The sequence below is a fragment of the Triturus cristatus genome, chromosome 10, assembly GCF_964204655.1.
Source record: "Triturus cristatus chromosome 10, aTriCri1.1, whole genome shotgun sequence".
Lineage (NCBI taxonomy): Eukaryota > Metazoa > Chordata > Amphibia > Caudata > Salamandridae > Triturus > Triturus cristatus.
The window spans coordinates 1,130,095,177-1,130,121,585 of record NC_140593.1 but is presented as its reverse complement, the minus strand read 5'-3'; the positions used below and the strand labels follow the sequence as shown (position 1 = coordinate 1,130,121,585).

General features: G+C 45.3%; 1 protein-coding gene across 2 annotated transcripts in view; it reads right to left on the bottom strand.

Annotated features, from left to right (window-relative positions):
- The window catches only part of LOC146796722 (astacin-like metalloendopeptidase), a 123,547-nt gene that overhangs the window by 46,439 nt on the left and 50,699 nt on the right, over nt 1–26,409 (bottom strand). For both annotated transcript variants that reach the window (XM_085630231.1, XM_085630230.1), the window contains exons 6-8: nt 12,023–12,201; nt 10,845–10,929; nt 7,599–7,723 (exon numbers count right to left, since the gene is read on the bottom strand). In XM_085630231.1, coding sequence (XP_085486357.1) covers nt 7,599–7,723; nt 10,845–10,929; nt 12,023–12,201 — 389 coding nt within the window. The remainder of the gene's footprint in view (nt 1–7,598; nt 7,724–10,844; nt 10,930–12,022; nt 12,202–26,409) is intronic.

Here is a 26,409-nt window from a genome sequence, read left to right as displayed (position 1 = left end):
CTATTCCCAGCATGAGAGAAGTGCTAGGAATGGTCTGAGTGGCCTGGTTTGATTCTCAGACAGTAACTGGGAGTCTGTGGCATTTCTCCAACCTGGCTGTGCAACACAGAAACATAAGCGAGCATAACGGTTTGGTCGGGTACGACGGCCGGCCACACCATCATGCGCACTTAAAAGTGCCCACCACCACTCCCTCTGTCTTAGGGGATTGCTTGGTCCCATCTCGCTGAAGACTCATGTTAGCGGTGGACAGGCAGACAGGGGGCGGCAATTCTCCACCATTACAGAGGAGCCACCCCTGACTTCTCCAAGGAGCAACAGTGCCATCATGCACAGAACAGTATACATGAAAGCACTGGATAGGAGACAAAAACACATAGGTTAAAAAAACCTCCCTGGCAATCTTGTAGCCCTTCGTTGGAGAAGAAGATTAGCACCTCCTGGCATCAGGAAGGAGAAAACAGAAAACTGCTGGAAGCAAAGTTCTGGAATAAAAATATTAGCTAGGTGCCAAAGAAAGAAATGACAAATAGGAGAACAAATGTGTTGTGATGCATCCTTTACTTGTAAATGACTCCCTTTATATGATTCAATCAGCAAATGACTTCACAATGAAAGGCTATTTCTCATTTTGGATAGGAAACCTCTAATTACATCCTATGGACAAGCCACCATCTTGGGAAGGGCAGCTTATAAGACTTCTTCAAGTACTTTTCCTGAAAATCACAGCATTCGTGTGGGTCAAATGAAGAAGCCGAATTTGACATCCTTCACCCACTGAATTTTGCAGTGAAACCATCACTGTTTATGCGTGATGCTCCTGGCATCTCACGGAACACATCTCTGGTGTGACCGCCAGTAAAGAGACGTCAGAGGTAGAAGTACATATCCATGCATGGGGTACGCAACCCACATGCACACTGCCCGACAGCTTCTAAGGTGCTCCAGTTGCCTCCTGAATACAAGTAGTCTCTGGTGAGCTCTCTCCACTGCTCCTGGCACAGCTTTTACACTTCGGTGGATATGTCGCAGGTACAGGTAAATACCGGACCTTCAGTGATAATGGATGCAACTAAGGCTGGGGTAGATAACACATTTCAAAGACTTCAGGACTGCTGTAAAAATTAGTAGACGTAAATTAAACAACATTTACACTTCAGACTGAGGTAAGCATCAGAAGAGGTCAAATCTGGGTTATCCATCAGTCAATGGACGTTGCTATCATGAGCATTCAACCAGCCAGGCTACCGGTCGGAGACCCCATGATGCCAAGAAGGCCAGAGCCAAGGAAGCAAAAGGTAAGCAGATATGGGGAGGTACACTGACATACCAAACATAGAAACTGAGAGGGGAATAGCCCTACACGCGAGGGAACAAAAACTGGTGAGAACAACAAAGCGCGGGACTACACAATAGTCAGTTGTGAACTAGAACACACCTGAGAGCCACAATAACCAAATAACATGCCGCCAGGCATCTTCTCCATTTTGTTTTGGTCTCAAATACTGGCTCTGCCAGTTCTCACACAGAAGTGTAGCCAGAACCAGGAAGTGAGTAGACAATGGCAAACCTCAATAGTGCAGTTTAGTATTTGTGTACGCTCAGTTCCCTCTGACCCGTGTCCCATAGTTTCAACGTCCTTCCAGCCCTGCATATAATGTGCGCCTATGGTGTGTGCAAATCCTGACTTGGCCAAAATGGTCCAAAGGCTCTTAGTGGGAGAGTTGGAGGGAAATCATTCTCACAACAAAGCCTCTTATCTGGTCTTAATGGTGCAAGCAAAAGCAACATGCTACTTTATTGGTAAAGTAATTTTCCAATACTGGCTGCATTAAAGTTGCTCTTCCTGGTTCATTTGAGGAGCAACACAAGAAGAGAGCTGCATCCAGTCGAAACCTTTAAAAGCACTTTGTAGGGCTGGGAGGGAGAACTTAGTTTTTTCAAGGGAAGAGGAAAATTCTGCTGCAACTTCAAAGAGCTATTACTTAACTCTGTGACTGTTGCTATTAAGTTTCAGCCACAAACCTGTCTATTTTGGATCCAACCTTAGACTATCCTCAACTAATATTGCCTCCAACTTACATATTTACTTTGTCACAATTTACTTCAATGTAGGATTTCAGGGTTACTAAATTTAGGGATTGTACTTCAGTTTTAGTTTGCATACCTTCTGTAAGGAGTAAGAACTTGCATAAAGTGGCTCAATGGTTAGAGCGGCAGACCCTGAAGCAGAGTTCTGGCCACGGACCAGGGTTCGATTCCCGCCTCGGCGGGGCTCGGGCTCAATTTCCTCGGACCTGTCTATTCTTGCCTCGGTGCCTATTCTAATCATGGGCCCCACGCTGCAACTCTGGGCAATAGCTTGCTTAGCCTCCACTCCGGCCCCAACAGCACTAAGGATGCCTGGCTTCACCCTGGGGGTGCCCAGGAGTGGACACTTCACAGGGAAAGCCAGGAGGGGTTCCACAGCGGTATGAGTATCAGCGCCAGGAAACCGCAAAGGCGACACCGCAAGGTGGCCGTCTGGTGACAGTACGCTCTATAAGTACCTTGACATTTACATTTACATAAAGAAAAGAGCACCACAAAATTAGAGTAATGGCCTGAGAACCACTGAAGCCACTCATCAACCCAACCTCAGGAGGGCTTATAGTGGACAGGAAGCAAAGGGAAGGAGGCATGCGGGTCATGGAAAGTGAGAATGTGGTGGGGGAAGATACTCTGAAAACGTAGATGGTGAGGACCAGAAGGAAAGGGCAACTGTGGAGGTTGTGAGTTACTAGCGCTAGTGTGGGAAAGTCAAGGAGAGTAATGGAGGACAGAAGCAAGAATGCAGTTGTATAGGCATTCAGTTACTCTCTGTCACTTCACACAGTTTGGAATAAATCAAAAGTCTGCATGGAGGTAGGAAGGGGGAAGTTAGAGCCTAATTGGTGGTCGGTGAGAAACCTTGTACCACTGTCTTCAGTTGCAACCCTTGATCTGCAGAAAACTCAATGGAAGTTGAGTTTGAAGAGTTCTGGTTTTAGGTATTTTCAAAACTGTGTGATTCGGGTCATTCCACATGCTCAGATCCTGGACATTCACAGATGTGCCGCTGTGCTTCCACACTTGCAAGGCTTGTTTCTTCACCAGGAGTGCAGTTCTTGACCATAGTTTTGTTATTGCCACCTTGTGGGATGCCAGGTTCAGTGGGTAGCCCTATGTAGCAGTATTCTCAGAAGTGTAATTTGCATGTAGTGGCATCTAAGTAAAGTATGTCAGAGGAGTGGTCTCTGTGTAGTGCACTTCACTGCATGGTAAGGAAGTGAGAGCTCCAGGAGCAGGAGGGCAACTTACTTGTTTGCATCTGGGGAGACGTTTCCTCTGATCTTCACTATGTAGGAGATCCCTTGATGGTATTTTAATGTGCTTACATCCCAAACATCCCACACGCCCAGCAATATGGTAAATAGATCTAGCCCTGGTTCTGTGGATTCCAGGGGACTCAATGGCTCTGATGCTCATTACAGACAGATTGTACTCATTGTTAGCTACTTCTAAAATATCAATCCTGACAGCGATCTATCTATTACACCACAAGACACACCCTGCAGGAGCAGACAATACAGAGAAGAGGTGGCATACAAAGAGGCAGAGTTGAAGGCAGTAGAGCTGGGCCTAAATAAGGAGACCGACTCTGAGAAGCGGCAGGTCATGACCTAGAATTTGGCAGAATGTCAGCACCAGACCAAGCATGAGACAGGGCTGGACTGGCCATAGCGGGCACCGGGCGTTTCCCCGGTAGGCCACTAGGGTGGGGGCCGGTTTTGGGCCCCTGGGGGGCCGTTTTTGCTACCGGGGTCAGCAATATCGGCCCATTGTAACAAAATCGTCTGAAACCGGCCCTCGCAAACTGCTCGGCTGCACTCCCCTTCACCCGAGGGGGGGGGGGGCAGCTGAGCAGTTTGCCAGGGCTGGTTTCTGTTCCCAGTCCTGCCCTGGCGTGAGATGAGGTATCTGGGGGTCAGAATAGCTCAAGATATTGATAAGATCTCAGTGACCAACTTGGAGAGTGTTTCTAGGGAGTGCCAAAAACTTATAAAGTACTGGGTTCATCTCCCTTTAACTATCCATGGGAGGATCAATTTGCTAAAGATGGTGGTGCTCCAAAAAATCCCCTTCCTCTTTAATGTCATTCCATTACACTTCGACAAATCGGCTATAGTTAAATTCCAACAGGCTATTAACTCATTTGTCTGGGCATATAGAGGTACCAGGATCTCCTGGAAGAAGCTGAAATGCAGGAGGGAAAAGGGAGGACTTGCATTGCCGGACTTGAAATATTACGCATGGGCCTTTCAACTGTTGCACTCTAGGATGCTCCTAAAAAACTCCAGACAACACCGGGGTGAGGGCTATGTTTTCTGCGATGATAAAGGGGGCAGGCCTATCTCAGGAGGATTTCCTGTTCAAATTTGAAGAACCAAAATTTTTCAAAAAGATCAAACTAAAAGTCCTGCAGGGAATGGCTAGAGCATGGGCTAGTATAAAAAGGCTGATGGGTCTTAATTACTTTTCAAGCTGGGCCCCCCTGTGGGACTCCCCAGGCGCACTAGATTGCCTAAAAGACAGACTAGCTCTTCCGCTTAGATTAGCTGGGTTGAAGGTGTGGGGAGACCTGGCCCATGAGGGTATGCTTCAGTCTTGGCCATCGCTACATAACAGGGTGGGGGAGGGTTTGTCAAAATTTAAATACATTCAGTTACAGAGTTGGTTCCAAAACTTGAAACAACCCATAGGCATGGGTAACATTCTCGAGGAGCAGCTAGTTACAAGATCGGCTGGGAGGAAGGAGGTCTCCTTCCTTTATTGGGCTATTGAGGAGGCAGTGGACGGGGATTTTAAACTGGCCGAAGACTTTTGGGGGATCACTATACCAAATGAACAGTGGGAACATCTGTGGAAAACATCCTTTAACATCTTGTTTGCCACTGTTAAACCAGCTTGGTTTAGAAGGAACCATTTGTTCACCCTTCATAGGGCCTACTTATCTTTGTCAAAGTTAACCAAAATCTCAAAGGGGCCTCCAGTTAGTTGTAAAATATGTAATTTGGAGAGTGCCTCGGGTGTAGTTATGTTTGTGGAGTACCCGGCCATAGCAGAGTTCTATGAAAGAGTAGGAAACACCATCACGGATATTCTATGCCTTCCAATAGAAATAAATATTACCCTGATAATCTTTGGAACATCCAGTGAAATTACGGGCCATGCTAGAGCTTTCCTTTTCTATGCCATATTGCTAGCCAGGAGGGAGACATGCAAAAGATGGGTAGAAACTGTACCCCCTCTGTATTCTGAGTGGTTGTCCTCATTGTTTGCTACATCTAGGATGGATCTGTGTAGAACCCAAAGTAAGAAAAAGAAAGCACTCTGGGATTGCTGGAGCAGAGTTTTCAATTTGAAAATTCAGTGGCTTTTGAAGCTCTAGCATGTCTATTCGTTGTACTGATTTATTATTAATTAATAATTAATTATTTGTCTTGTGCAAGTGTGTTTATATTAATCAATCCGTTTGTCCTAACAAGAGAGAGTTACACGTGGGTGTGCATAAATGTGCTGTTTTAAAAATAACGTGCGTGTTTTCATGTTTAAACGTTGCTATGTGCTGTTTATTTTTGAGCACAAAATGCTTTCCGAATTAATGCTTTTCTATGTTGCAAGTGCTAGATAAATGCATACACATAAGGGTATTAGTGGGGTTAACACTGTTTAATCACTATGCTGTGGTAACATTGTTTTTGTTTCTTTTAATTAAGATGGTCTATTGAGGCTTATGTTGGCCTAGAAAGATGGCCGATTTATGAGCCTGGCTGTGATTTATAATATGAAAACTGTGACGAGGGAGACCCCTGCTGGAAATGGTCCTGAAGCTAACTGACCATGGTCCTTGTTTGCTGGTTTGAAAAACTTTCCATGAGGACAGCAGCAGTTTTTGGGAAGTCTCCAAGTGAAATGGAAGTGTCCTTGGCAGCCCTGGGAAACAAAGGAGCCTTAGAGAGAAGCTCTGAACTGTGGCTCGATAGCCGAGGAGAAGCAGGATTAATATGATACATGTTTTATTTTCTTGGTTCCTGTTCCGTAGTCTTCATTATGTGTACTTTTCCTGAGCGGAGATTCTCAAATGTAGCGATGTTACATCCTTTCCTTCTCGCTCTGCTCAGCAAGTCCGGCGGACATTATAGTTTTTTTTATGTTTCCAATGTATCTTTCCATTGTTTAGAGACTATAAGAAATGTTAGCCTAGAGAGGGTTTTTTGCCACTTGCCACTTGCCATTTTGCCTTTGCCGCGTGCCGAATCTGCGTTGCTGAGGATTGATGCTGAAGGGACTTCGTCTTGAGAGACATTTACCGAGAGACTTGTCCTGACCTGTTCTGACATTTAGCTAGAATAGGTAACTATGAGAAATGATTTACTCTGATTGATTTTCTTTGACTAATTTTAGATAAAGCAAAATAATTTTAAACATGGTGTTGGATATTCTTTCTTGTCAATTATTGGGTTTGCATTATTGATTATTGTTGTATATATTGTATAGTTTATGCTTCAGGACAGTCACAAAAACCAGATCTTATCGACCTCGATATAGATGCAGGGTGATTAGGTGTTTTCCTTCCACAGGTTTATTGCTGGTAGAGTATTTGAGTGTATGTTAGTGAAATGGGCCCTAGCGTATGATGAATGCATGTGCGTGTAACTGTGAGATTACTTTATCCGTGGTAGTGGGTATATTATACACACCCTGATCTGAATGCATGTGCGTGTAACTGTGAGATTACTTTATCCGTGGTAGTGGGTATATTATACACACCCTGATCTGAATGCATGTGCGTGTAACTGTGAGATTACTTTATCCGTGGTAGTGGGTATATTATACACACCCTGATCTGAATGCATGTGCGTGTAACTGTGAGATTACTTTATCCGTGGTAGTGGGTATATTATACACACCCTGATCTGAATGCATGTGCGTGTAACTGTGAGATTACTTTATCCGTGGTAGTGGGTATATTATACACACCCTGATCTCTATCAGGATCTCTTATTAAATTGGTCCAGTGCTTAAGCTGGGCGACTGGATAGCACCCCCCCTTTTTTATCTTTTCTCTATGTATTAATTTTGATGTTTAAGGAAACCTTGGTCCTATGATTACGCCACCTTGAAACTCTCTTGACTGTGTTGGGCACTCCCAGTTGTTTCATCCACCCAATGCCAACACTAACAGTCGCTAGGGTCTTCTGGACCCATTGGGAGAGTGGGCACCCCCTTTACTTTGGGGCTAGTGTCACCCTAGTCTGCTGTGGTACTGGTAGGTGGGTCACTTCCTCCTGGTCCCCATCCATGGCCTACGTCTCTTCTTTGTTTAGTAACGGTACGGGCGGTTGGTATGTTCACTAATGGTCTGAGGTGAATGAGGATAAAAAAAAAAGATACACCCTTCAGGAACCAGTGGTTGGTGCTGATGCAAGTGTAAGTCTCTCATGACGATGATCCTAGAGTAAGCTGATACACCGGGTTTGGTCATTGATAAAGCCATGAGGATTCATCAAACTTACCACACTGGTAGAGTAGGTTGATCTTTCGGATATCTGAATCGCTCATCCCAAATGTCTGGCCAATGTTGACATCATTAGGAATAGTGGTAATTGTTTGAGAGGTCCCATCTTTTGAAAACGCCGTCCTATCATATATGAAAGACAAAAACAGTGTCAGGAAATATATTCCTTATCCCCAATAAAAATATTTATTTTAGATATATGTTATAAAAGCAACTAATGTTCCCAAAAAAACACGGAACACCTTATGCATCTTTCAGAATTTCAGAGCAGCGGTATCAGCACATGGGCGTTAGAAACAAACAAAGCGCAACAAAACGAGTTTGCCATATTGTTTCCACCATTTTCAATGGGGTTGTGACTGAATGCCAGATGTGCCTGATGTGTACACTCCTTACCTGCTGAGCAGGTCAGATTCCTAATGAAGTGTAGGGAGAGGGGCTGTTTATTTTGACTTCTTCTGTCCCTTCAAGGGAGAAAGCGCAAGGGACAAAGCTTGAGATCTTAGTGCAACAACTAGACTGCCAATTGCTTGGCAAATATGGGACTTTGAGCAGAAATGCTGTAACTTGCTTCATCAAGGCAGATTATGAAACAAAGAGGTGTGCTGGAGTGGAGCAACCCATACAGAGGAGTAAACGGAGAAATGTGAGTGGGGGGCAGTCGAAGCAGAGAAAGAGAGTGAGCTGGTATCAGCGGAGGAGACGTAGGAGGAGCCGAATAGACAGTGGCAGAGAAGCAGAGGGAGAAGCAATAGTGGAGAGGGTCAGAGGCAGAGGACAGCAAGGCCTGGATAATGTGGACCTTCTCAGGAACAAAGTAAATGGACTCAGAAGAAGTCAGAACCAGGTTCCAAGTCCTCTGTAGTTAATGCCCCATTGAGGGGTCTTGACCTGAGGCAAGTAACTGGGCACTTTATAAATGGGGTTTGGGGACAGACTTAGTACTATATGGCATTTGATGTCATTCCTAAGCGCCTACTGCTTTCTCTATTGTTCACTCCACAGCCTCGCATCCTCCTAGATATGACTAGAATTGGGAAGCTTAGGATGATGAAAAGAAACCACTATAGGAATACATTTTTTAGTAAAAGAAACCTTGACCTGATTACAGACCCTTGCTAAAGAAGACATTTCCTAAGAACAGAATAAATAAGAGGTAGATGATAAAAACACAGTGGGACCTATTCACAAAGGTGCATTTACACACAAGTAGATCCATATGTGTAAATTTACTCTTACACTATGTAGTAAATTTAGCTCTGTTGGCTATTCACCATTTACAAGTGTAAGTTTACTACAAAGGGGCCGATTCCGATCCGGGTCGGAAGGGCACCGAACGCGATCCGGCCGGAAAAACTATGAGCCGTACGCGTGTTTTCCGGCCGACTCGTACAGCTGTACGAGCGAACAAGTACGATGCAAGCTACGTGAGATTCACCGACCGAGTCATTTCCGGGTCCGAACCGCTCCGTACGTCTCGGTCGGAAGCTAACCATGGTGTGCAATGGCTGCGATTTAAAACCGAGCCAATACGATGCACGTGTCGGACAGCCTGCGCTAGCCGGAGTGTCCGGCTCGCAAAAGCTCCCGGAGTCGGACTTCGGAGGTCTGTGTCGAACCCCCTGACACCCGCAGCCCTACAACTCGGACAAAGGGGGGAGACCTATGAGTCTCCCCAACACAGGCATGTACGGTGCGGATGGCACCGACGCGTACCCACTGTAGGGGGCGCACTTGTTCGAGACGTACCCATTCAGTCAATGGGAGCGCATGTACGCGTCGTACAACTGGCTCCCATTGACTTCTATGGGAGTCTGACGAACCGAGTCCGACAGCATACGTGCGCATCGTACTCGCTCGGGCGGACTGTGGGGGTCCGGCTCGGTCGGAAAACACTCCGGATCCAACTCGGTCGGAGTGCTTTCCGACCCGGATCGGAATCGGCCCCAAAGTGTAGAGTTACATGTCTCCACCCCCTGAATTCAGTGAGTGGCATGTCCTAATAGAATTACATCCCTTCTACCTTGGGCCGCTCTATTCTTCTTAAGTGTAAGTCGGATCTTGGCATCAGCCCGCCTGCTCTTAAATGTTTTAAATCCTTTCCATCCATCAGATGTCAGTCAGTGCCTCTCATCCAGTAGTGTTCAGACCCAGTTCTGCTTCTACAAGGTGTGCCACACGCCTCCTCCCTCAGCCTGACCCTGTTTAATATCTGTATGTCCCTACTTGCTGATGTCATTCTCCCATTTGTATTGAAATTTTCACTTACAAAGATGATTCCCAACTTATCATTTCTAGTTTTTATAACAAATATGATGTGCAAAGAAGGTTTCATGATTGCTTGAAGGCACTTGAAACCTGGATGTCCATCAACTGCCTTAAATTAAACGGTGAATTAAGTGAAGTTCTCCTCTTTGGTACAATGTCCCTCATATACTGGGTGGATCAACTCGGGCTGATTCTATTTCTCTTGTGTTCAGTCAAAAATCTAGGGTTTTGTTTTTGACAGCAACTTTAATTTTCTACCCAACTTCCCAAAGCGTCTGTTGCATACTATGTTCTGCTATGGTTGCTCAGCAAAGTCCGTCTTCTCTCTCTTGCCAGTACCTCATGGAAGACAGTGGAAGACGGTGGTCCAGGCACTGATAATAACCCACCTGGACTGCGGCAGTGCCCTGTGTCCCAGCACATCTTAATTTCTTCATAATGACCTTCAAAGAATTCCCAATCCCATAGGCTAGGTTTCCTCTTAAACCCTCCCCACCCCCTCACTCCAATTCATGGGAAGCTGGGTTGAGTGAACACACCTTCGCCCGATGTCAGTGCTTAATTTATATAGAAATAATTGCAGGAGCTCTCGCAAGGAGGCCACTACAGCTTACACTGCACATTGCCCCTGCTATGCTGCCAATGATAGTAAGAACACAACTACTTACCATCATGCTTCTACAATTGTGACAATTCAGACTATTTAAGGCCCCCAAAGCTATAAGAATGGCTTGGGCGGCAGTTAATAGTAATTTTTAATGTATATTGAATTAATAATTAACTTTTGTAGTTGACATCTCTAAATTAGCCAGACAGCGCCATCTTGTGGCAGACCGTCACAAGTGCCAATGTTGACAATTAAGTGCCGGTGCCGAGCACCGGAAAACACTTGCTCAAATTAAGCACTGCGTCACACTACAAAGCATCACATTACAAACTCACAAAGTCTCATAGTGTTAGGACACATTGAACTTACTTTCCGTAGTGCAGAATGGAGCCGTAGTCATAGGGAGTGAATTCCATGTTGTTGGTATACGTTTTTTCAAAGTAAGATGAATAACCTGTAATGAACGCACTTTGTGAATATCATCAATACAGTTGCGCCAACGTTGCTTTGTAAATTCAGTTGACATAGAAAATATGAGCTACACAGTTGCGTAGAATGAACAACACAAGAGGAACATTTTCCCTATTTGTGTGGAAGTAGTGTGCCCTACTTTACAGGCGATAACAGAATCTGATCTGTTCTATGGATAATGGAAATAAATGGTACATCCATATCACTTTGCCAATGTTTGTTTGCTTTGTCACTGGGAGAAAGACCCTTTCTCCTGCCTTTGCAAGGCATGTAAAAAAAAAAAACAACAGGCCGTAGCTGCGACTTAGATTCACTGTTCTGTAAGAAAAGCATGTATGAAAACTCAGAGTAATTGCTATCCCAAAGAAATCATTAGCATACTCATAAAATACAACATGCCCAAAATGTCAGGAAAACCAACACTTGTGTTCCATGATAATTTTATGTAAGAAACTGCAGAATGAATTTTTAAGACTTTGGTCAGACATACTCCCTGTAACTTTTTACTAGCTTCTCTTAAGTTACACCCCACGACTGCCAATGACAGTTAACATGCCAGTTAAGTTTCAGTGGATGGCCTTTGCCAAACACTATACATTTCACAAACCCTATACATCAGTGCTTAATTTGAGCCGGTGATTTCCGGAGCTCGGCACCAGAACTTAACTGTCAGCACCGGCACTCATGACAGCTGCCACATGGTGGCGCTGTTGTGCAATTAAAATATGAGCAGTACAACAGTTGTTTATTAATTTAACATACATTAATACAACTAATACCAGCCGCCCAAGCCATTCTTATAACTTTGGGGCCCTCAAAAAATCTGAAATGTCACACTTGTATCAATGTGATGGTTAGCAGTTGTGTAGGTACGGTCATTTGCAGCTCTGGTAGTGGCAATGGGTGGTGCAATCTGTGGTGGCCTCCTGATGAGCGCCCTGACACTTATTTATTTGACTAATTAAGCACTGCTATACTTTATACAAAATATACAGTGGCCAATTAAAGATTTTGCAGAACTACATTTCTCAAAGAGTGGAGAAAGAGAGGGCAAATCTACGCACAAAAGAACATACCACTTAAAATGTTGTCCCAATTTACGACCACATAACTGTCCCTGTCCTCTCTGACGTGCTCGTGGTTGAAACCAAGGCTGTGCATCAGCTCGTGGGAGATGACGCCTGTCACCATGCAGCCTGATTTGTCTATACTGACAGACTGCTGTCCTCCCACACGGCCGATGGGCGACCAGCACCTAGGAGGTAAAAAGAGGGGTCAGTGAGGCTGCTCAAATCTTTATTTTGTGCAAACATGCTAGAAATCACAAGTGTCCTTTGCCTGCCTCAAAAAACACCGCCTCTGAAAGGGCGCTAAGGCAATTCAATTATTCATTACGAGGGGCCGGCATTGCCACCTTCCTATCTGTATGCAGTGATAAAATGTTATTACAGTTAATATATAAACCATCTACACAGCCGCGGCTTTTGCAGGTAAGAGCGGTGGGGCGGTGGGGCCGAGTGGGGGGGATTTCGAGAGACAACCACGAGGGAAAATTAAATAAATAATGAATTTGCCCTCGTGGTCATCTCTTGAAATCCCCCCACCCGGCTCCACCACTCTTACCTGCAGCGGCCATGGCTGCATCTGCAAATACAGAATCAGCATGCATGCGAAAACCACTCCCCAGTACACCCACCGTACATAGGGCCTGATTAGGATGTCAGGCGGTCAGGTCACCGACAGGTCGTTTGTGGCAGTTCAACCACCGACATCCCCTCGATCCGACCGCCACATTACCATGCTGGCGGTTGGACCCATCGCTGTCCAACGAAAGGCCGCCACCCCACAATGATCAGAGATCCCAACGGGCGGTGGTCAGAGCATCGTCCCAGCATGACGGCGCTGCTGATGCAGGCACCGCCATGGAGATTACAATATCCCTTTCCTAAAGCCTTTTCATGGCGGGAACACCGTCATGAAACGTCTGTCGGAACGGGATATTGGAGGCCAACAACAGTGCTCCCATTTGTCGTGGGCCACTGAAATGTGGCGCTGGGGCCACATGTAGTGCTCCCCTCACCTCTGTGCACCATATGCCATGCACGACATGGTGCATAAAGAACTGTTGATGGACAGAATGCAGAACAATGTCATACATTCACCCCAGTACAGAGATCTGGGCCTAAATCCATCGTTTGTTTGCTCACCATGCCATTCCAGTTTGGACCCAGCCATATGCAAATCAGACGTGACCCTGTGCCTCATGGGAACAGTCCAGCCCGAACTGCCAGGCCAGGTCCTCCCTGGACTGGAAACAAGCATCCTAGGACCGGTTTCTGGATTTCACTCCTCTTCAGCCAGGATATCTTGATTCCAGTGGCATGGAGAGCACGGGACTCACGTCTGAGCATACCCGTCCCACTCGGGGTGACAGATGCAAAAAGAACTGTTGAGGGACAGAATGCAGAACAATGTCATACATTCACCGCAGTACAGAGATCTGGGCCTAAATCCATCGTTTTTTGGCTCACCATACCATTCCAGTTTGGACCCAGCCATATGCAAATCAGTCTTGACCCTGTGCCCAATGGCAACAGTCCAGCCCGAACTGCCAAGCCAGGACCTCCCTGGACTGGAAACAAGCATCCTAGGACCGGTTTCTGGGTTTCACCCCTCTTCAGCCAGGATAGCTTGATTCCAGTGGCATGGAGAGCACATGGTGCATGGCACACGGTGCACGGACATGCAGGATATGCATTCACAGCATCGGTATGTGCTGCGGACCTTTCTCACGGCCGCAGCATGCCCCTGCCATGTTCCTGACTGCCAGCCCGGCGGTCACATCCAAATAGGGCGGTTGGACTGCCCGCATGCTTGTTGGCGGTCTACTGAGTGCCGCGATAGCGGTCAGCGGTCCTACTGACTGGCATCAAAATGTTTCCAATAGTGCCGTACAATTATCTTTACATTCACATCCGTCCGCTAAGCAACCAAAGGATATCCTATCCCTTGTCATAAGGTACAGAAACATCCATCCCATCAAGTTAAAGGATATATTAATAAAATGAGCACAATACCAAAACTAGAGCTCAGCAGATTAGGCTAACATTACTAAAGTGTTAAATGGCTTCGGCCCATAGAGCAAATGTGTCAAAATACATGATTCAATAATACCATTAAAGCCATTTAAGTAATAAATCATAAAACACTGTGTCCTATCACAATCATAACATTTCAGATGATATAATCTAGAATATAAAACATAAAATTAGAGCCCTAACCACTGAATGACTTTTCCTCGCTGTGCGTGCTATCCTGACATCTAATGAAAGGGGTAAGCTGGGTAGGTACAAGTTACACAACACAAAGTTTTAAAATATAACACATTATAAAATGCAATCACTGCAGTGCATGTTTCCAGCTGACCCTGCCAGCTCAATATTATTCCTAAGAGTAAATAAACAAGCTCTAACTACATCTCCTTCTCTTCTAGAGGCTGACTGCTAATTAAAACAAGCATTTACAATGCAATAAGTCTCCCAACTGCGAATTTTAGAGCTATTGGTATTGTAAATGGCAATGCCTTTTGAAAAGTTAACAGGTATTGTAATTTATAATAGTAATTTTCCACGAGTACCATAACTACCACTATTATTATTACTATCACCACAGAGTAGTAATAGTAATAATTGTAGTGGTGGTTATGGTACTTGTGGTGGTTGTAGCGGTGGTGGTAGTGGTGGTGGTATTGGTACTGGTGGTGGTGGTACTGGTGGTGTTAGTGGTGGTGGTGCTGGTGTTCTAACAAAAAAATACAAAAACTAACCAGCATTATCATTTGCAACGCCAATAGCTCAAACTTTTAATAATGCCAGCCCTATTGCATTGCAAATGCTTGTTTTATGTTGCAGGCATGAGGTGCATCATCTATTTCCCAAAATACAATCTTAGATTTGTAGACACTCGCAACAGTCCTATGGTAGGAGGCAGTTGTTTAGCCAGTGTAAGGCTAATAGCTCACACAACTTTGCATTTTGATACCTGAAGTTTTAAATTACAATAAATGTAGTAGACCTCAGTCAGGAGACTTGAGTTACCAGTAACTGTGGAAAGAGCAATAACTTTAGAAACTGGTGCTTTATTTCACTTTGTCCGTGGTGTGAAGGTTACGTAACTGTTTTATTGCATTCGAATGGGCACAATGGGGCTTATTTACAAGTCCCTTGCACTGCCGGTGCTTCACTTTTGTGTGGGAAAAAGTGACGCAGCGGCGGCGCAAGGGGCTTGTAAATAAGCCCCAATGTCCTGTTTCTTTGGCTCTAAAGCACCTTTGCTGACCTGGTTCTCTGGCTCTACAACGGCTCTGCTGACCTGGTTCTCTGGCTCTAAAACAGCTCTGCTGACCTGGTTCTCTGGCTCTACATCAGCTCTGCTGACCTAGTTCTCTGGCTCTAGAGCAGCTCTGCTGACCTGGTTCTGTGGCTCTAAAGTAGCTCTGCTGACCTGGATCTCTGGCTCTACAGCAGCTCTGCTGACCTGGTTCTCTGGCTCTAAAGCAGCTCTGCTGACCTGGTTCTCTCCCTTTAAAGCAGCTCTGATGACCTGGTTTCTCTGGCTCTACAGCAGCTCTGCTGACCTGGTTCTCTGCCTCTAAAGCAGCTCTGCTGATCTGGTTCTCTGGCTCTAAAGCAGCTCGGCTGACCTGGTTCTCTCCCTCTAAAGCAGCTCTGCTGACCTGGTTTCTCTGGCTCTACAGCAGCTCTGCTGACCTGGTTCTTAGGCTCTAGAGCAGCTCTTCCGACCTGGTTCTCTGGCTCTAAAGCGGCTCTAATGACCTGGTTCTCTGGCTCTAAAGCAGCTCTGCTGACCTGGTTCTCTGGCTCTACAGCAGCTCTGCTGACCTGGTTCTCTGCATCTACAGCAGCTCTGCTGACGTGGTTCTCTGGCTCTAACGCAGCTCTCCTGTCCTGATTTTTAGGGTCTAGAGCAGCTCTGCTGACCTGGTTCTCTGGCTCTACAACGGCTCTGCTGACCTGGGTTTCTGGCTCTCAAGCAGCTCTGCTGACCTGGTTCTATGGCTCTAAAGCAGCTCTGCTGACCTGGTTCCCTGCCTCTAGAGCAGCTCTGCTGACCTGGTTCTTAGGCTCTAGAGCAGCTCTGCTGATCTGGTTCTCTGGCTCTAAAGCAGCTCTGCTGGCCTGGTTCTCTGGCTGTAAAGCAGCTCTGCTGACCTGGTTCTCTGGCTCTAAAGCAGCTCTGCTGACCTGGTTCTCTGCCTCTAGAGCAGCTCTGCTGACCTGGTTCTTAGGCTCTAGAGCAGCTCTGCTGGCCTGGTTCTCTGGCTGTAAAGCAGCTCTGCTGACCTGGTTCTCTGGCTCTAGAGCAGCTCTGCTGACCTGGTTCTCTGGCTCTAAAGCAGCTCTGCTGACCTGGTTCTCTGCCTCTAAAGCAGCTCTGCTGACCTGGTTCTCTGTCTCTAAAGCAGCTCAGCTGACCTGGTTCTCTCCCTCTAAAGCAGCTCTGCTGACCTGGTTTCTCTGGCTCTACAGCAGCTCTGCTGACCTGGTTCTTAGGCTCTAGAGCAGCTCCTCCGACCTGGTTATCTGGCTCTAAAGCGGCTCTAATGACCTGGTTCTCTGGCTCTAAAGCAGCTCTGCTGACCTGGTTCTCTGGCTCTACAGCAGCTCTGCTGACCTGGTTCTCTGCATCTACAGCAGCTCTGCTGACGTGGTTCTCTGGCTCTAACGCAGCTCTGCTGTCCTGGTTTTTAGGCTCTAGAGCAGCTCTGCTGACCTGGTTCTCTGGCTCTAAAGCAGCTCTGCTGGCCTGGTTCTCTGGCTGTAAAGCAGCTCTGCTGACCTGGTTCTCTGGCTCTAGAGCAGCTCTGCTGACCTTGATCTCTGGCTCTACAGCAGCTCTGCTGACCTGGTTCTCTGGCTCTAAAGCAGCTCTGCTGACCTGGTTCTCTCCCTTTAAAGCAGCTCTGATGACCTGGTTTCTCTGGCTCTACAGCAGCTCTGCTGACCTGGTTCTCTGCCTCTAAAGCAGCTCTGCTGACCTGGTTCTCTGGCTCTAAAGCAGCTCGGCTGACCTGGTTCTCTCCCTCTAAAGCAGCTCTGCTGACCTGGTTTCTCTGGCTTTACAGCAGCTCTGCTGACCTGGTTCTTAGGCTCTAGAGCAGCTCTTCCGACCTGGTTCTCTGGCTCTAAAGCGGCTCTAATGACCTGGTTCTCTGGCTCTAAAGCAGCTCTGCTGACCTGGTTCTCTGTCTCTACAGCAGCTCTGCTGACCTGGTTCTCTGCATCTACAGCAGCTCTGCTGACGTGGTTCTCTGGCTCTAACGCAGCTCTGCTGTCCTGGTTTTTAGGCTCTAGAGCAGCTCTGCTGACCTGGTTCTCTGGCTCTACAACGGCTCTGCTGACCTGGTTCTCTGGCTCTCAAGCAGCTCTGCTGACCTGGTTCTATGGCTCTAAAGCAGCTCTGCTGACCTGGTTCCCTGCCTCTAGAGCAGCTCTGCTGACCTGGTTCTTAGGCTCTAGAGCAGCTCTGCTGACCTGGTTCTCTGGCTCTAAAGCAGCTCTGCTGGCCTGGTTCTCTGGCTGTAAAGCAGCTCTGCTGACCTGGTTCTCTGGCTCTAGAGCAGCTCTGCTGACTTGGTTCTCTGTCTCTAAAGCAGCTCCACTGACGTGGTTCTCTGGCTCTAGAGCTGCTCTGCTGACCTGGTTCTTCGGCTCTAGAGCAGCTCTGCTGACCTGGTTGTCTGGCTCTACAACGGCTCTGCTGCCCTGGTTCTCTGGCTCTAAAGCAGCTCTGCTGACCTGGTTCTCTGGCTCTACAGCAGCTCTGCTGACCTGGTTCGCACGGCGAGTTAAAAACCTGAGGATAAGTGGCAGGATAGAGTGCGGGCAGATAAAAAGCACGGCAAGGCAAGAACAATACTGTTGTGTGTTGAGGCAACAAAAGCGAAAAAAAGCAAAGTAAATACCATGCGGCACAAAGTTCTTGATATGCTGAAGCGCTGAAATGTATGTGTCTGCCTTGTATAGTTGTATCGTGCAGTGAACCTGAAACCGAAATCAAGGTGGGAGCGTGTGAAAGCTTACATCGCTAGAGAGGAGACGCCATGCGCGTGCACATTGCCTGTCCGTGCGCGCAGATGGTTTGTCTCCCTTCGCGCACCAAACCGACAACAATAATCTGGCCAAGGCGAAGCAGCGCATGCGCTGCATTTGCTAGGCGAGACCTAAAAATGCTCCGTTTTATCCATAAATTTAATACAACGAACAGACACCAAGGAGAAGTCACCTCTGAAGCAGAAAATAATTGGTTGTCGACACATTCTTATACAAAACTGAAGAAATACCGGCCGTCACCAGTATCTTCGTTCAGCTAGGGTGCACGGACAAATACACAATAGGTGCAAAAAGTTTCTGTATATAGTGAACACAACATGCCTTTATTTTCTTTTTTTTTTAATAATCTTTTTATTATCGTAACAGAGGAGAAACATCTTACATTCTCAATATTGCATACACAACCAAACACTACCACCTCCCACCACAGGGCATCCCCAATGAGCCTTGCCGGGTCACTGTCCTCTTTACCCACAGTCACTCTGATAATTTCATCAAATGGTCTCTGAGTGGATTGTGGAAAGATTTATTTCACCCAGAGGAGGCGTACATGGGTTCCCCCTAAATTCGTTACATTTGTTCCAAATTTTCCCCCATTTTTTGCGGCTCACTCTTTTTACAGAGACAGTTTTCTCCACCACCATGCACCAGTCCACATCTCGCTTCCAATCGCAAAGCGTGGGAGGGAGGGTAGCTCCCCAGTGGCGCACTATGTTTCTTTTTGCCAGTATAAACATGCATCTATTTTCAAGTGGCGCGGTCCCCCATTTTGACGATGAATCTAGCGAAACGAAAGTGTCAAATCGAGGTTGCACTAGTCTGATTTTAAGTAGCGACTATAGTTTCAGCTACATATTTTTGGTGCTGTAGTTGTTTGCATGGGTTTATGGACATCAACTTATGACTCTTTTTTACTAAACTTTTTCTTGTCCCATGAACATGAGTACCACCGTAATTGCTTGCTCACTGCTAATTAGCCCATATTGTATGATTGGTTGAGGTCCCATAAACTATCAACCTGAAGATGTTTCAGAGCAGAGGTCATCTCTATCATCCAGGGGTTTTGTAAAATCCCTGTCTGAATCTCTTTCCATGTATATGCTTTTAATGTACCATCCTCTGCCTTCAACAGAGAGAAGGCGTACTTCATCAGAGAGGCCTTCTGGACTGCTGGTTGATCAATTAGCCCAAATTCCAGTCTCACCTGTGCTTGAGATGCATTATTGGAAAGATTAAATAAGAACTGGTACACCTTAGTTTGGGAGACATTTAAAGAGTGACCCATCTTCTCAGGGAAGACAGTGTGGGAATTAATTTTGCCTCAATTACCTGTAACAAAGGAAGGGTTTTGGTGATTTACGGAAAAGCGTCTAAAACATGTACATTTGTGCTGCCAGCTTAGGTTTCATTGCACTGTTCTGCAACAGGTATGAACCACGATCTTACGACCACACACCCAAGTATTTGTAACTCTGACTCCATTTGTTCCTAATCTCACGTTAATGCCAAACACCTTTCTTAATCATTTTCAACTTTATTTCGACTAATTAGTCATAAAAGCACATACAAATACAACAGTAAAAAATAAAAATACAATAGAACATTTGTCAAAGGAACAGAACACAGACATAACCTTTCATTTCTTAAACCTATCAGAGTAAAGATAATCTAATAACTATTGAATTATAGAGAGGACCTTCATCATAATAAATCAAGAGACTAGAGACATCAAAATTCAAATTAAAGGCACACATTTAGTCTTCTTTTCCTCCAGATTGATGCAAGAAATGAGGAAACTGCAAATACTATTTGCCTAGATAAATCTGTTTTAAGGACCCTGTAAGCTTCCCTGCAGTGAATAAACCCTAGGTTCCTGCAGATAGGTACGATGCAGTATTTCCTGCTCTTTTTATAAGCGGGGCAAAAAAAAGTATGTGTATATCGGACTCAGATTCTGCATCGCAACTGGGACAATTTTCCGGGGTAGAAAGAGACCATTTGGATGTGAATGCTCTTACAGGGAGTGTGCCATATCGCCACTGTATAAACACTTTCCTGTTAAAATGGGGTCTGATCTCACTTAGGGCCTCTTCAAAATAATAATCATCTTTAGCCGTTAGAAAGATTTGCGTTAGAGTAGAGGATTGGGAATACGAAATAGTATCTAAAAGTTTGAACTCGTGATAAATATTGGTGAGTTTTTTACGGGAGATAGTAGGACAAGCTGTCGCTGGAGCTGTCCAAAGATCAGAAAGTCCGAGTGCACCAAGTTGCCTCCTTACATACTGAAGCCAAGGGAACCTACCTGCACTCGGGAGACTCATTATTTCCTCTAGTTCATTCCTAAAAACCTCCAACTCAGGCGTTGTCCAAATCCTCCTCCAAAAAACCAAAGGTTTCAGGCCAAGGACTTCATCTATAGGTCGCAGGCCCATGTCGAGTCTTAGTGGGAGTGAAGGAGTACTTTGGGGAAGAGCTAGCAGGTGCCTTATGAACTTAGATTCAGCACGTGGAATCTCAGTGCAGCTTTTCAGACCCCAGAGTTCTGCACCGCAAAGTATCCGACCACGAGCCTGAAGTTTATAAATTTCAACCGGTGGCGCTAACAGTTTTGCAGAAGAAGAGTTATAAAACTTCAAAATCCCACCAATCGACTGGGCTAGTTTTAAATGGGCCTTAATTTGGTGCGTGGCCCAAGACAGTCCTTCATTTAAAGTAAGGCCCAAATAATCAAAGGTGTGGACTCTCTCCAGAGTTGTCCCACCTATGGAAGGATTTGGCCGCGTTTTAGATGGAGGATTAAAGATCATGAATTTGGTTTCTTTCTTAATCACTTTTTCCCAAAGATTACAATGGTTTTCTCAAAACAAACTGTCATGAAATTTTCTTTATAGTATACAGTTAAAACATTTAAATGGGATTGTGCCTGGTTTAACCAAGGGCTCAAATCTGAAATAAACAATTTAAACAGAGTGGGAGCAAGCACACAACCTTCCTTCAGACCCCTATTTGTTTGCACTTTTTCTGAAAATGTGATTGTCTCCCAACTTTATTTGTACCCAATAATTGGAGTAAAGAAGTTGAGTAGCATGCAGAAAAGTGTCCGAAATGTTCCAAGCGACCAATTTCATTCATAGAAGTTCCTATCACAATTATCGGAAACTTTAGAAAAATCAATAAAGCAGGAGTAGATTTTTCTGTTTTTTCTGGATTGATTTGTTTAATAACATGGCCAATCAGATGAAGTTGTCCAAAATTCTGGATTTTGCCCGGAAGGCTTTCTGATTGTAATGAATGAATGTTTCTTCTGTTGCTCAAGCTTTCAGGTCGGACAAGAGTAAAATCGCTAAAAAAGTTGCTTCATTATCCATTAAGCTTAATATTGATAGCTGTGAGTACTGGTATATAATTCTTTTTTATATATTGGATTTAAAATCGACCCTTTTCAAGATTCTGGTATGGAATCAACAGCCAAGCAATAGTTCAATAAATACCTCCAATACTCCTGAGTTTTGTTTGTATATCGCCGCAGGAAGGCCATTCGGGCCAGTTGCACCGTCCACTCAGCATCTGATGATAGTTTGAATATTTCTGGCCAAGAGTATATCATGGAGGTTATTTCATGATCATCACTTTGCTGGACAGATACTACATCCTTTGAATGGTAAAGATCTTTTATGCAATCCACCCATGAGGTTTGATTGACCGTATTTCCTCCTGTAAAATTTAGATATTTTTCCAGGTTATTAATAAAACACTAGAAGGCCCGTTGATTTTTACGTTTGCATACCTGAAAAAAGGTCCAGCCATTCAGAATCTTCTGCACTTCTCTTTGCATCCCATAGAGCTTTTTTATATGCCTTCCTCAGTTCCTTCAATTTGTTTGCGTGATCCGCACTATCTTCAGAGTTTTTCAATTTCTTGGCTTCCTGATCAAGGGCTTTTCTTTAGGCCCTTAGCTCCCTTGAATGACAATTTCTGTGATTTGGTATCTTACTGCTGTTATAACACTGTTGATGACCCGCTAACTGGGTACTGAGCTTGCTTAATGCTAATTCCCAAGCAGTGATCAAATCATCCATCCTCTCACGGGGCATTCCTCCTGCCTGCTTCCAATTGGAGTAGTTTGCCAGTGAGCCACCATTCCACGAACCTCTATCCCACTGATGCAGGCTTGATGCAGAGCCCCCCATCGTCTTGAGTTCTGTCATCTTATTAGAGTTGCTGTTAGTTATACGCTGAGGATAGTGATCACTTTCACATCTTGGAGCAATTCAAAAGTCCTGGATTTAATTAAATATTCACCTGGAGATAAACGTGTAGCCCAATACTGAACCAGATTGGCTTGTTCTGTGAGTAAAAGCCATTGTGACATCAGGGGGAATGCGACCATTTAAAACTCTGAAGCCAAGGGTCTCGAGGGTTGCAAGGAGAGGATGATCTAGCGTCTCCAATTTGCCGTACCAAGAATGTTGCATTGTGTAAGTTCTAGAAAAGACTCCTTTCCTCTAGCTATGACTAGCTAAGTTCAGATTTAAATCTCCTGTTAACATCCAAGGTCTGTTCCCATCGAGACAGATAATTCTAATAGCTTTTGTTGAACTGAATTGATATATTGCTTCTTCTGACGTGGATTTGGCAGTATATGTATATTCATCACCAACAAGGGATTGGAACTTGCCCCCCACGTCCAGTGTTCCATTTGAAGGGGAAGCATGTTAGCAGAATACATGTTTCGTTTAGTTACAACAAAAGCAGACTTAATCTGGATATTGAGAGACAAACCTTCCTTCGGGTGACCTTTCTTCTTTATCTTGCCAGCACATAATACTCCCTAAATCCACTTATCAGGAGTTTGTTTTCCTTCCATGTTCTCTGGAAGCATATGAAAGCATGTGTTACGACGAATCGGTCCATTATTGCATTCACCTTCAACTTTCTGGATCCAGCAATGTTCCAATATAAAATAGTCTCTCTGCAGTGAAACACTATTGCTGCTAGGATATTGGTGTGGGAGCTGTGCCCCTGAAACAACCAGCATACATAATCCAACAACAATAAAATATGCAAAGAAAGAATAGGCTGCAGAGCTCTAAAAAGGTGTCTGTGGCTAGGCCCATGAAGGATCACATGATGGTGCCCAGAATTCACCCTCAATACACACCTCACTACTGTTCATAGTCTGGTGCAAGAGTGAGCTGAGTGTTGCAGTGTTATTGGGAGCTCCAAGGCTCCACGTTGATAAAGAAGGAGAACCACAGTCTGAGGAACTCAGACTTTGAGTAGTGTCGGGTGAAATTGAGTCAGGCTACCGCAGTGTGACCATCTTGTCATGAGACGTCCTTCTAGTGAAAAACCTCTTACTGCGGGGAGGTCGTGAAGCCCAGATGTTTACAGTCTTGATCTGCCAAAGGTAAGAGTGACTCCTTCCAATAACCATGATGCTGCCGACATATCAAAAGCACCCAAGCAGATTGTGCCTTCCAGAAGGAGCTCCAAATGGAGGAGAAAGCCCAAAGGTGAAAAACCTCCTAATTGACAGCAAGGTACAGGTAACCATAGGAACCCAAGGACAGGAGACGGGACTCCCATAAGCATGATAGTTCAGGATATACTGGAAATGCCAGGAGCAGGAACTATCTAGTTGAGCAACCATGAAATCCTAAAAGTGATCAGGAATGAGGAAACACACCAAAAGGAAGCAAGAATGTTGCATCGCAAGGAGAAACAAATCAGCTGGCTTTTATACCCTATAGCCAGGGTATACCTCACAGGAAGAGAGCTTATTCATTAATTGGATTGGAAATCACCTCATAGCACCCAATGATAAGGTGCCCATCTTCGAAGGGCTGGATATATTGCAGAAATATTCACTAGAGGATTCTGGGAAAGAGAAGGTAAAACAGTATGGAGACGCTGAAGGCATCTCTTACTAAGGCCCCCCCCCCCCCCAGAGAGAAGAGTGTGCAAAATCGTACCACTGGATCGGCAGCCGTGAGGTAAGTCTAACAGCCATGTGTGGTGGCCCATTGGCAGCAACCTGGTCCAAAACACTTCTGTGAAGCCACGCATCCTGCTCACTCAAGATCAACTTAGGAGCTGCCATCAGACGGGACCCCATGGCAACACATCTAGACCCCACCCTATGTGGTTGGTACTGTCAGGTAAAGGCTGCAGAATACACCAGAAAGGAGAACTCTAGGTTACCATTACCTGCTCCCAATCACATACGAGCAGAGTGGCCATCTCACTCAGGGCCTGATGCACAAAGGGACTTATGACTCGTAAAGTTACAAGTATGGATTTTCTGCACTCGTGGCGGAATCTCTGCACTGAGAACTGTAGTACTGAAATTCTGCCCGAGTGCGGAGACTCCACACTTACTTACGAGTCGTAAGTCCAGTTGTAAATCGGGCCCTCTATCTCATGACATTGTTTCCTGTCCTGTGTTTTTATGTGATACCCTAAGAATTCTGGGTGTTTTAATCCTAATTTCCTTCTATTGGCATTATTAGCCAGACATACCTGATATCAATGAGTTGTACATCAAAAGCCTGAGTGTAGAATAGATTAGGCGTTAATGATGGTCCTAGCTTTGCTGCAGAAACAGCATCATCGGTGCAGCGTTTGGTTATGTTTGGGATACAGGCCCTCAGGTATAGCCAAGGTTTGGTCATAGGGACTCACAGTGGTGACTGGACACTATACAACATGCTACACTTAGGTCATATAAAGACTTAAATTTGTGGTTGGGTGCGGGGTCTCACAGCGAGGATTCTCTTGCAAGGTCACATGCAGGCCTTATGCCCCCAGCAATTAATCAAAAGGACTCAGGTTCTCAGAGGTTCTCAGATTTTCAGATTCATGTAAGCCTGGGCCATGGAACATTGTCTCTGGTTGGGGTCACACTTATGCATCTCGCTACAGCAAGGACATGCACGATGTCAGGCTCTTGCAGTCCAAAGCAGGCTGTCTCCGTGCAAATCAGTCTACTTCTTAATTAGCAAGGCTCAGGAACATAGATCGTCTCCTCATTGCTATGGATTGTCAGCCAGGAGCTGAGGCTAAGCAAGGAAGTACATGATCAGGCACATTAATTTAATAATGAGTCTTAAATCCCTCTGGAAATCATAGCTGCTGAGATTGCATCATCATTAGGCAGATGTTGGAGAATTTGTAAGCTGTCGTGTTGTAGTTTCTGACTTGAATCTTTCAAGCTCTTTTCTGGAGTTTGGAATCGATCGGTGGGGAAAAGCTGGGAGATGCAGCTGGGCAGAGTTCCAACAGGTAGACTACCTTGTTTGGACATACCTATGAAGCCTTATATTGTGCAGCCAAAAGTCATGGTGGGACAAACAAGGACATCTTACCTTCCGAACTCATGCTGTCATTCTAGCCCTCTGGAGATAAAAGGTTCCTAAGTCTAAACTTCCAGAGTGCATAAAAAAGATCCATACTGTCTTGCGTGGTGCTCCAAAAATTCATGGGCTTTTCTCTTGACACCAGGCCATGGTTTCAAAAGGGAAAAGAGGTTTCTTCCTACTTTCCATCAGGACGACAGCCATGGAAACACTGGTCTTGTTTGTTTTCTTCAAGGTACATTGCCCTTTCTTTGTTCCTTGACTCTTCTGCAATGTTCTTCATTCCCCAAAAAATTGCAGAACATCTGGGCTTCTCCTGGAGACATCCAAGACTCTCTTAGTATTGTTGGTTCAGCTTTTCTAGACTCTGTGAATGGCTTTTTCAGATCCAATGGGAACCAGGAGTCACATTTCTTAGGACTTTTCCATGCAGTGAGGAAAACTCACAGCAGATACTATTTTTCAGTTTTTTCTATTTCTAAGCAGCAAGCTGCCTTTGGAATGCTACTTATAAGAATGCTAAAAATAAGCCCTTTTTGTAACATCAATCCAAGAGTGAGTGGTGAATCGCCCTTACTGAATGAGATAACAATCTCCACCATTCCCCCTTTAATTTTCAGGTGTATGATCCATTCCTGGTTCCAAAGGCTGACTCACCGTAGAAGCGATCCCACGCGGCTTTTCTACCCAGTTCTGCAAAATGACAGAAAATAACTTTGTCTCCATTTCTGTCTTTCATCTGGTTGCTCCCAAAGCCAACCACCTCCGGTCTCTTCAGGATCAAAACAAAACAGACTTGTTGAAGACATCCTTGCCTTGGGTTCCTTTGTGTCTGCTAGTTCCCTGCCCGGCAAAGAAGGCTAATGTTGTGATATACATTTGACTGATGGTTGCCAAAGCAGAAGGTCAATAACAGGCAAACCAGGCTTTGTGAGAGCTGTGCTTTCATAGGTGTTCAACTTCATTTGT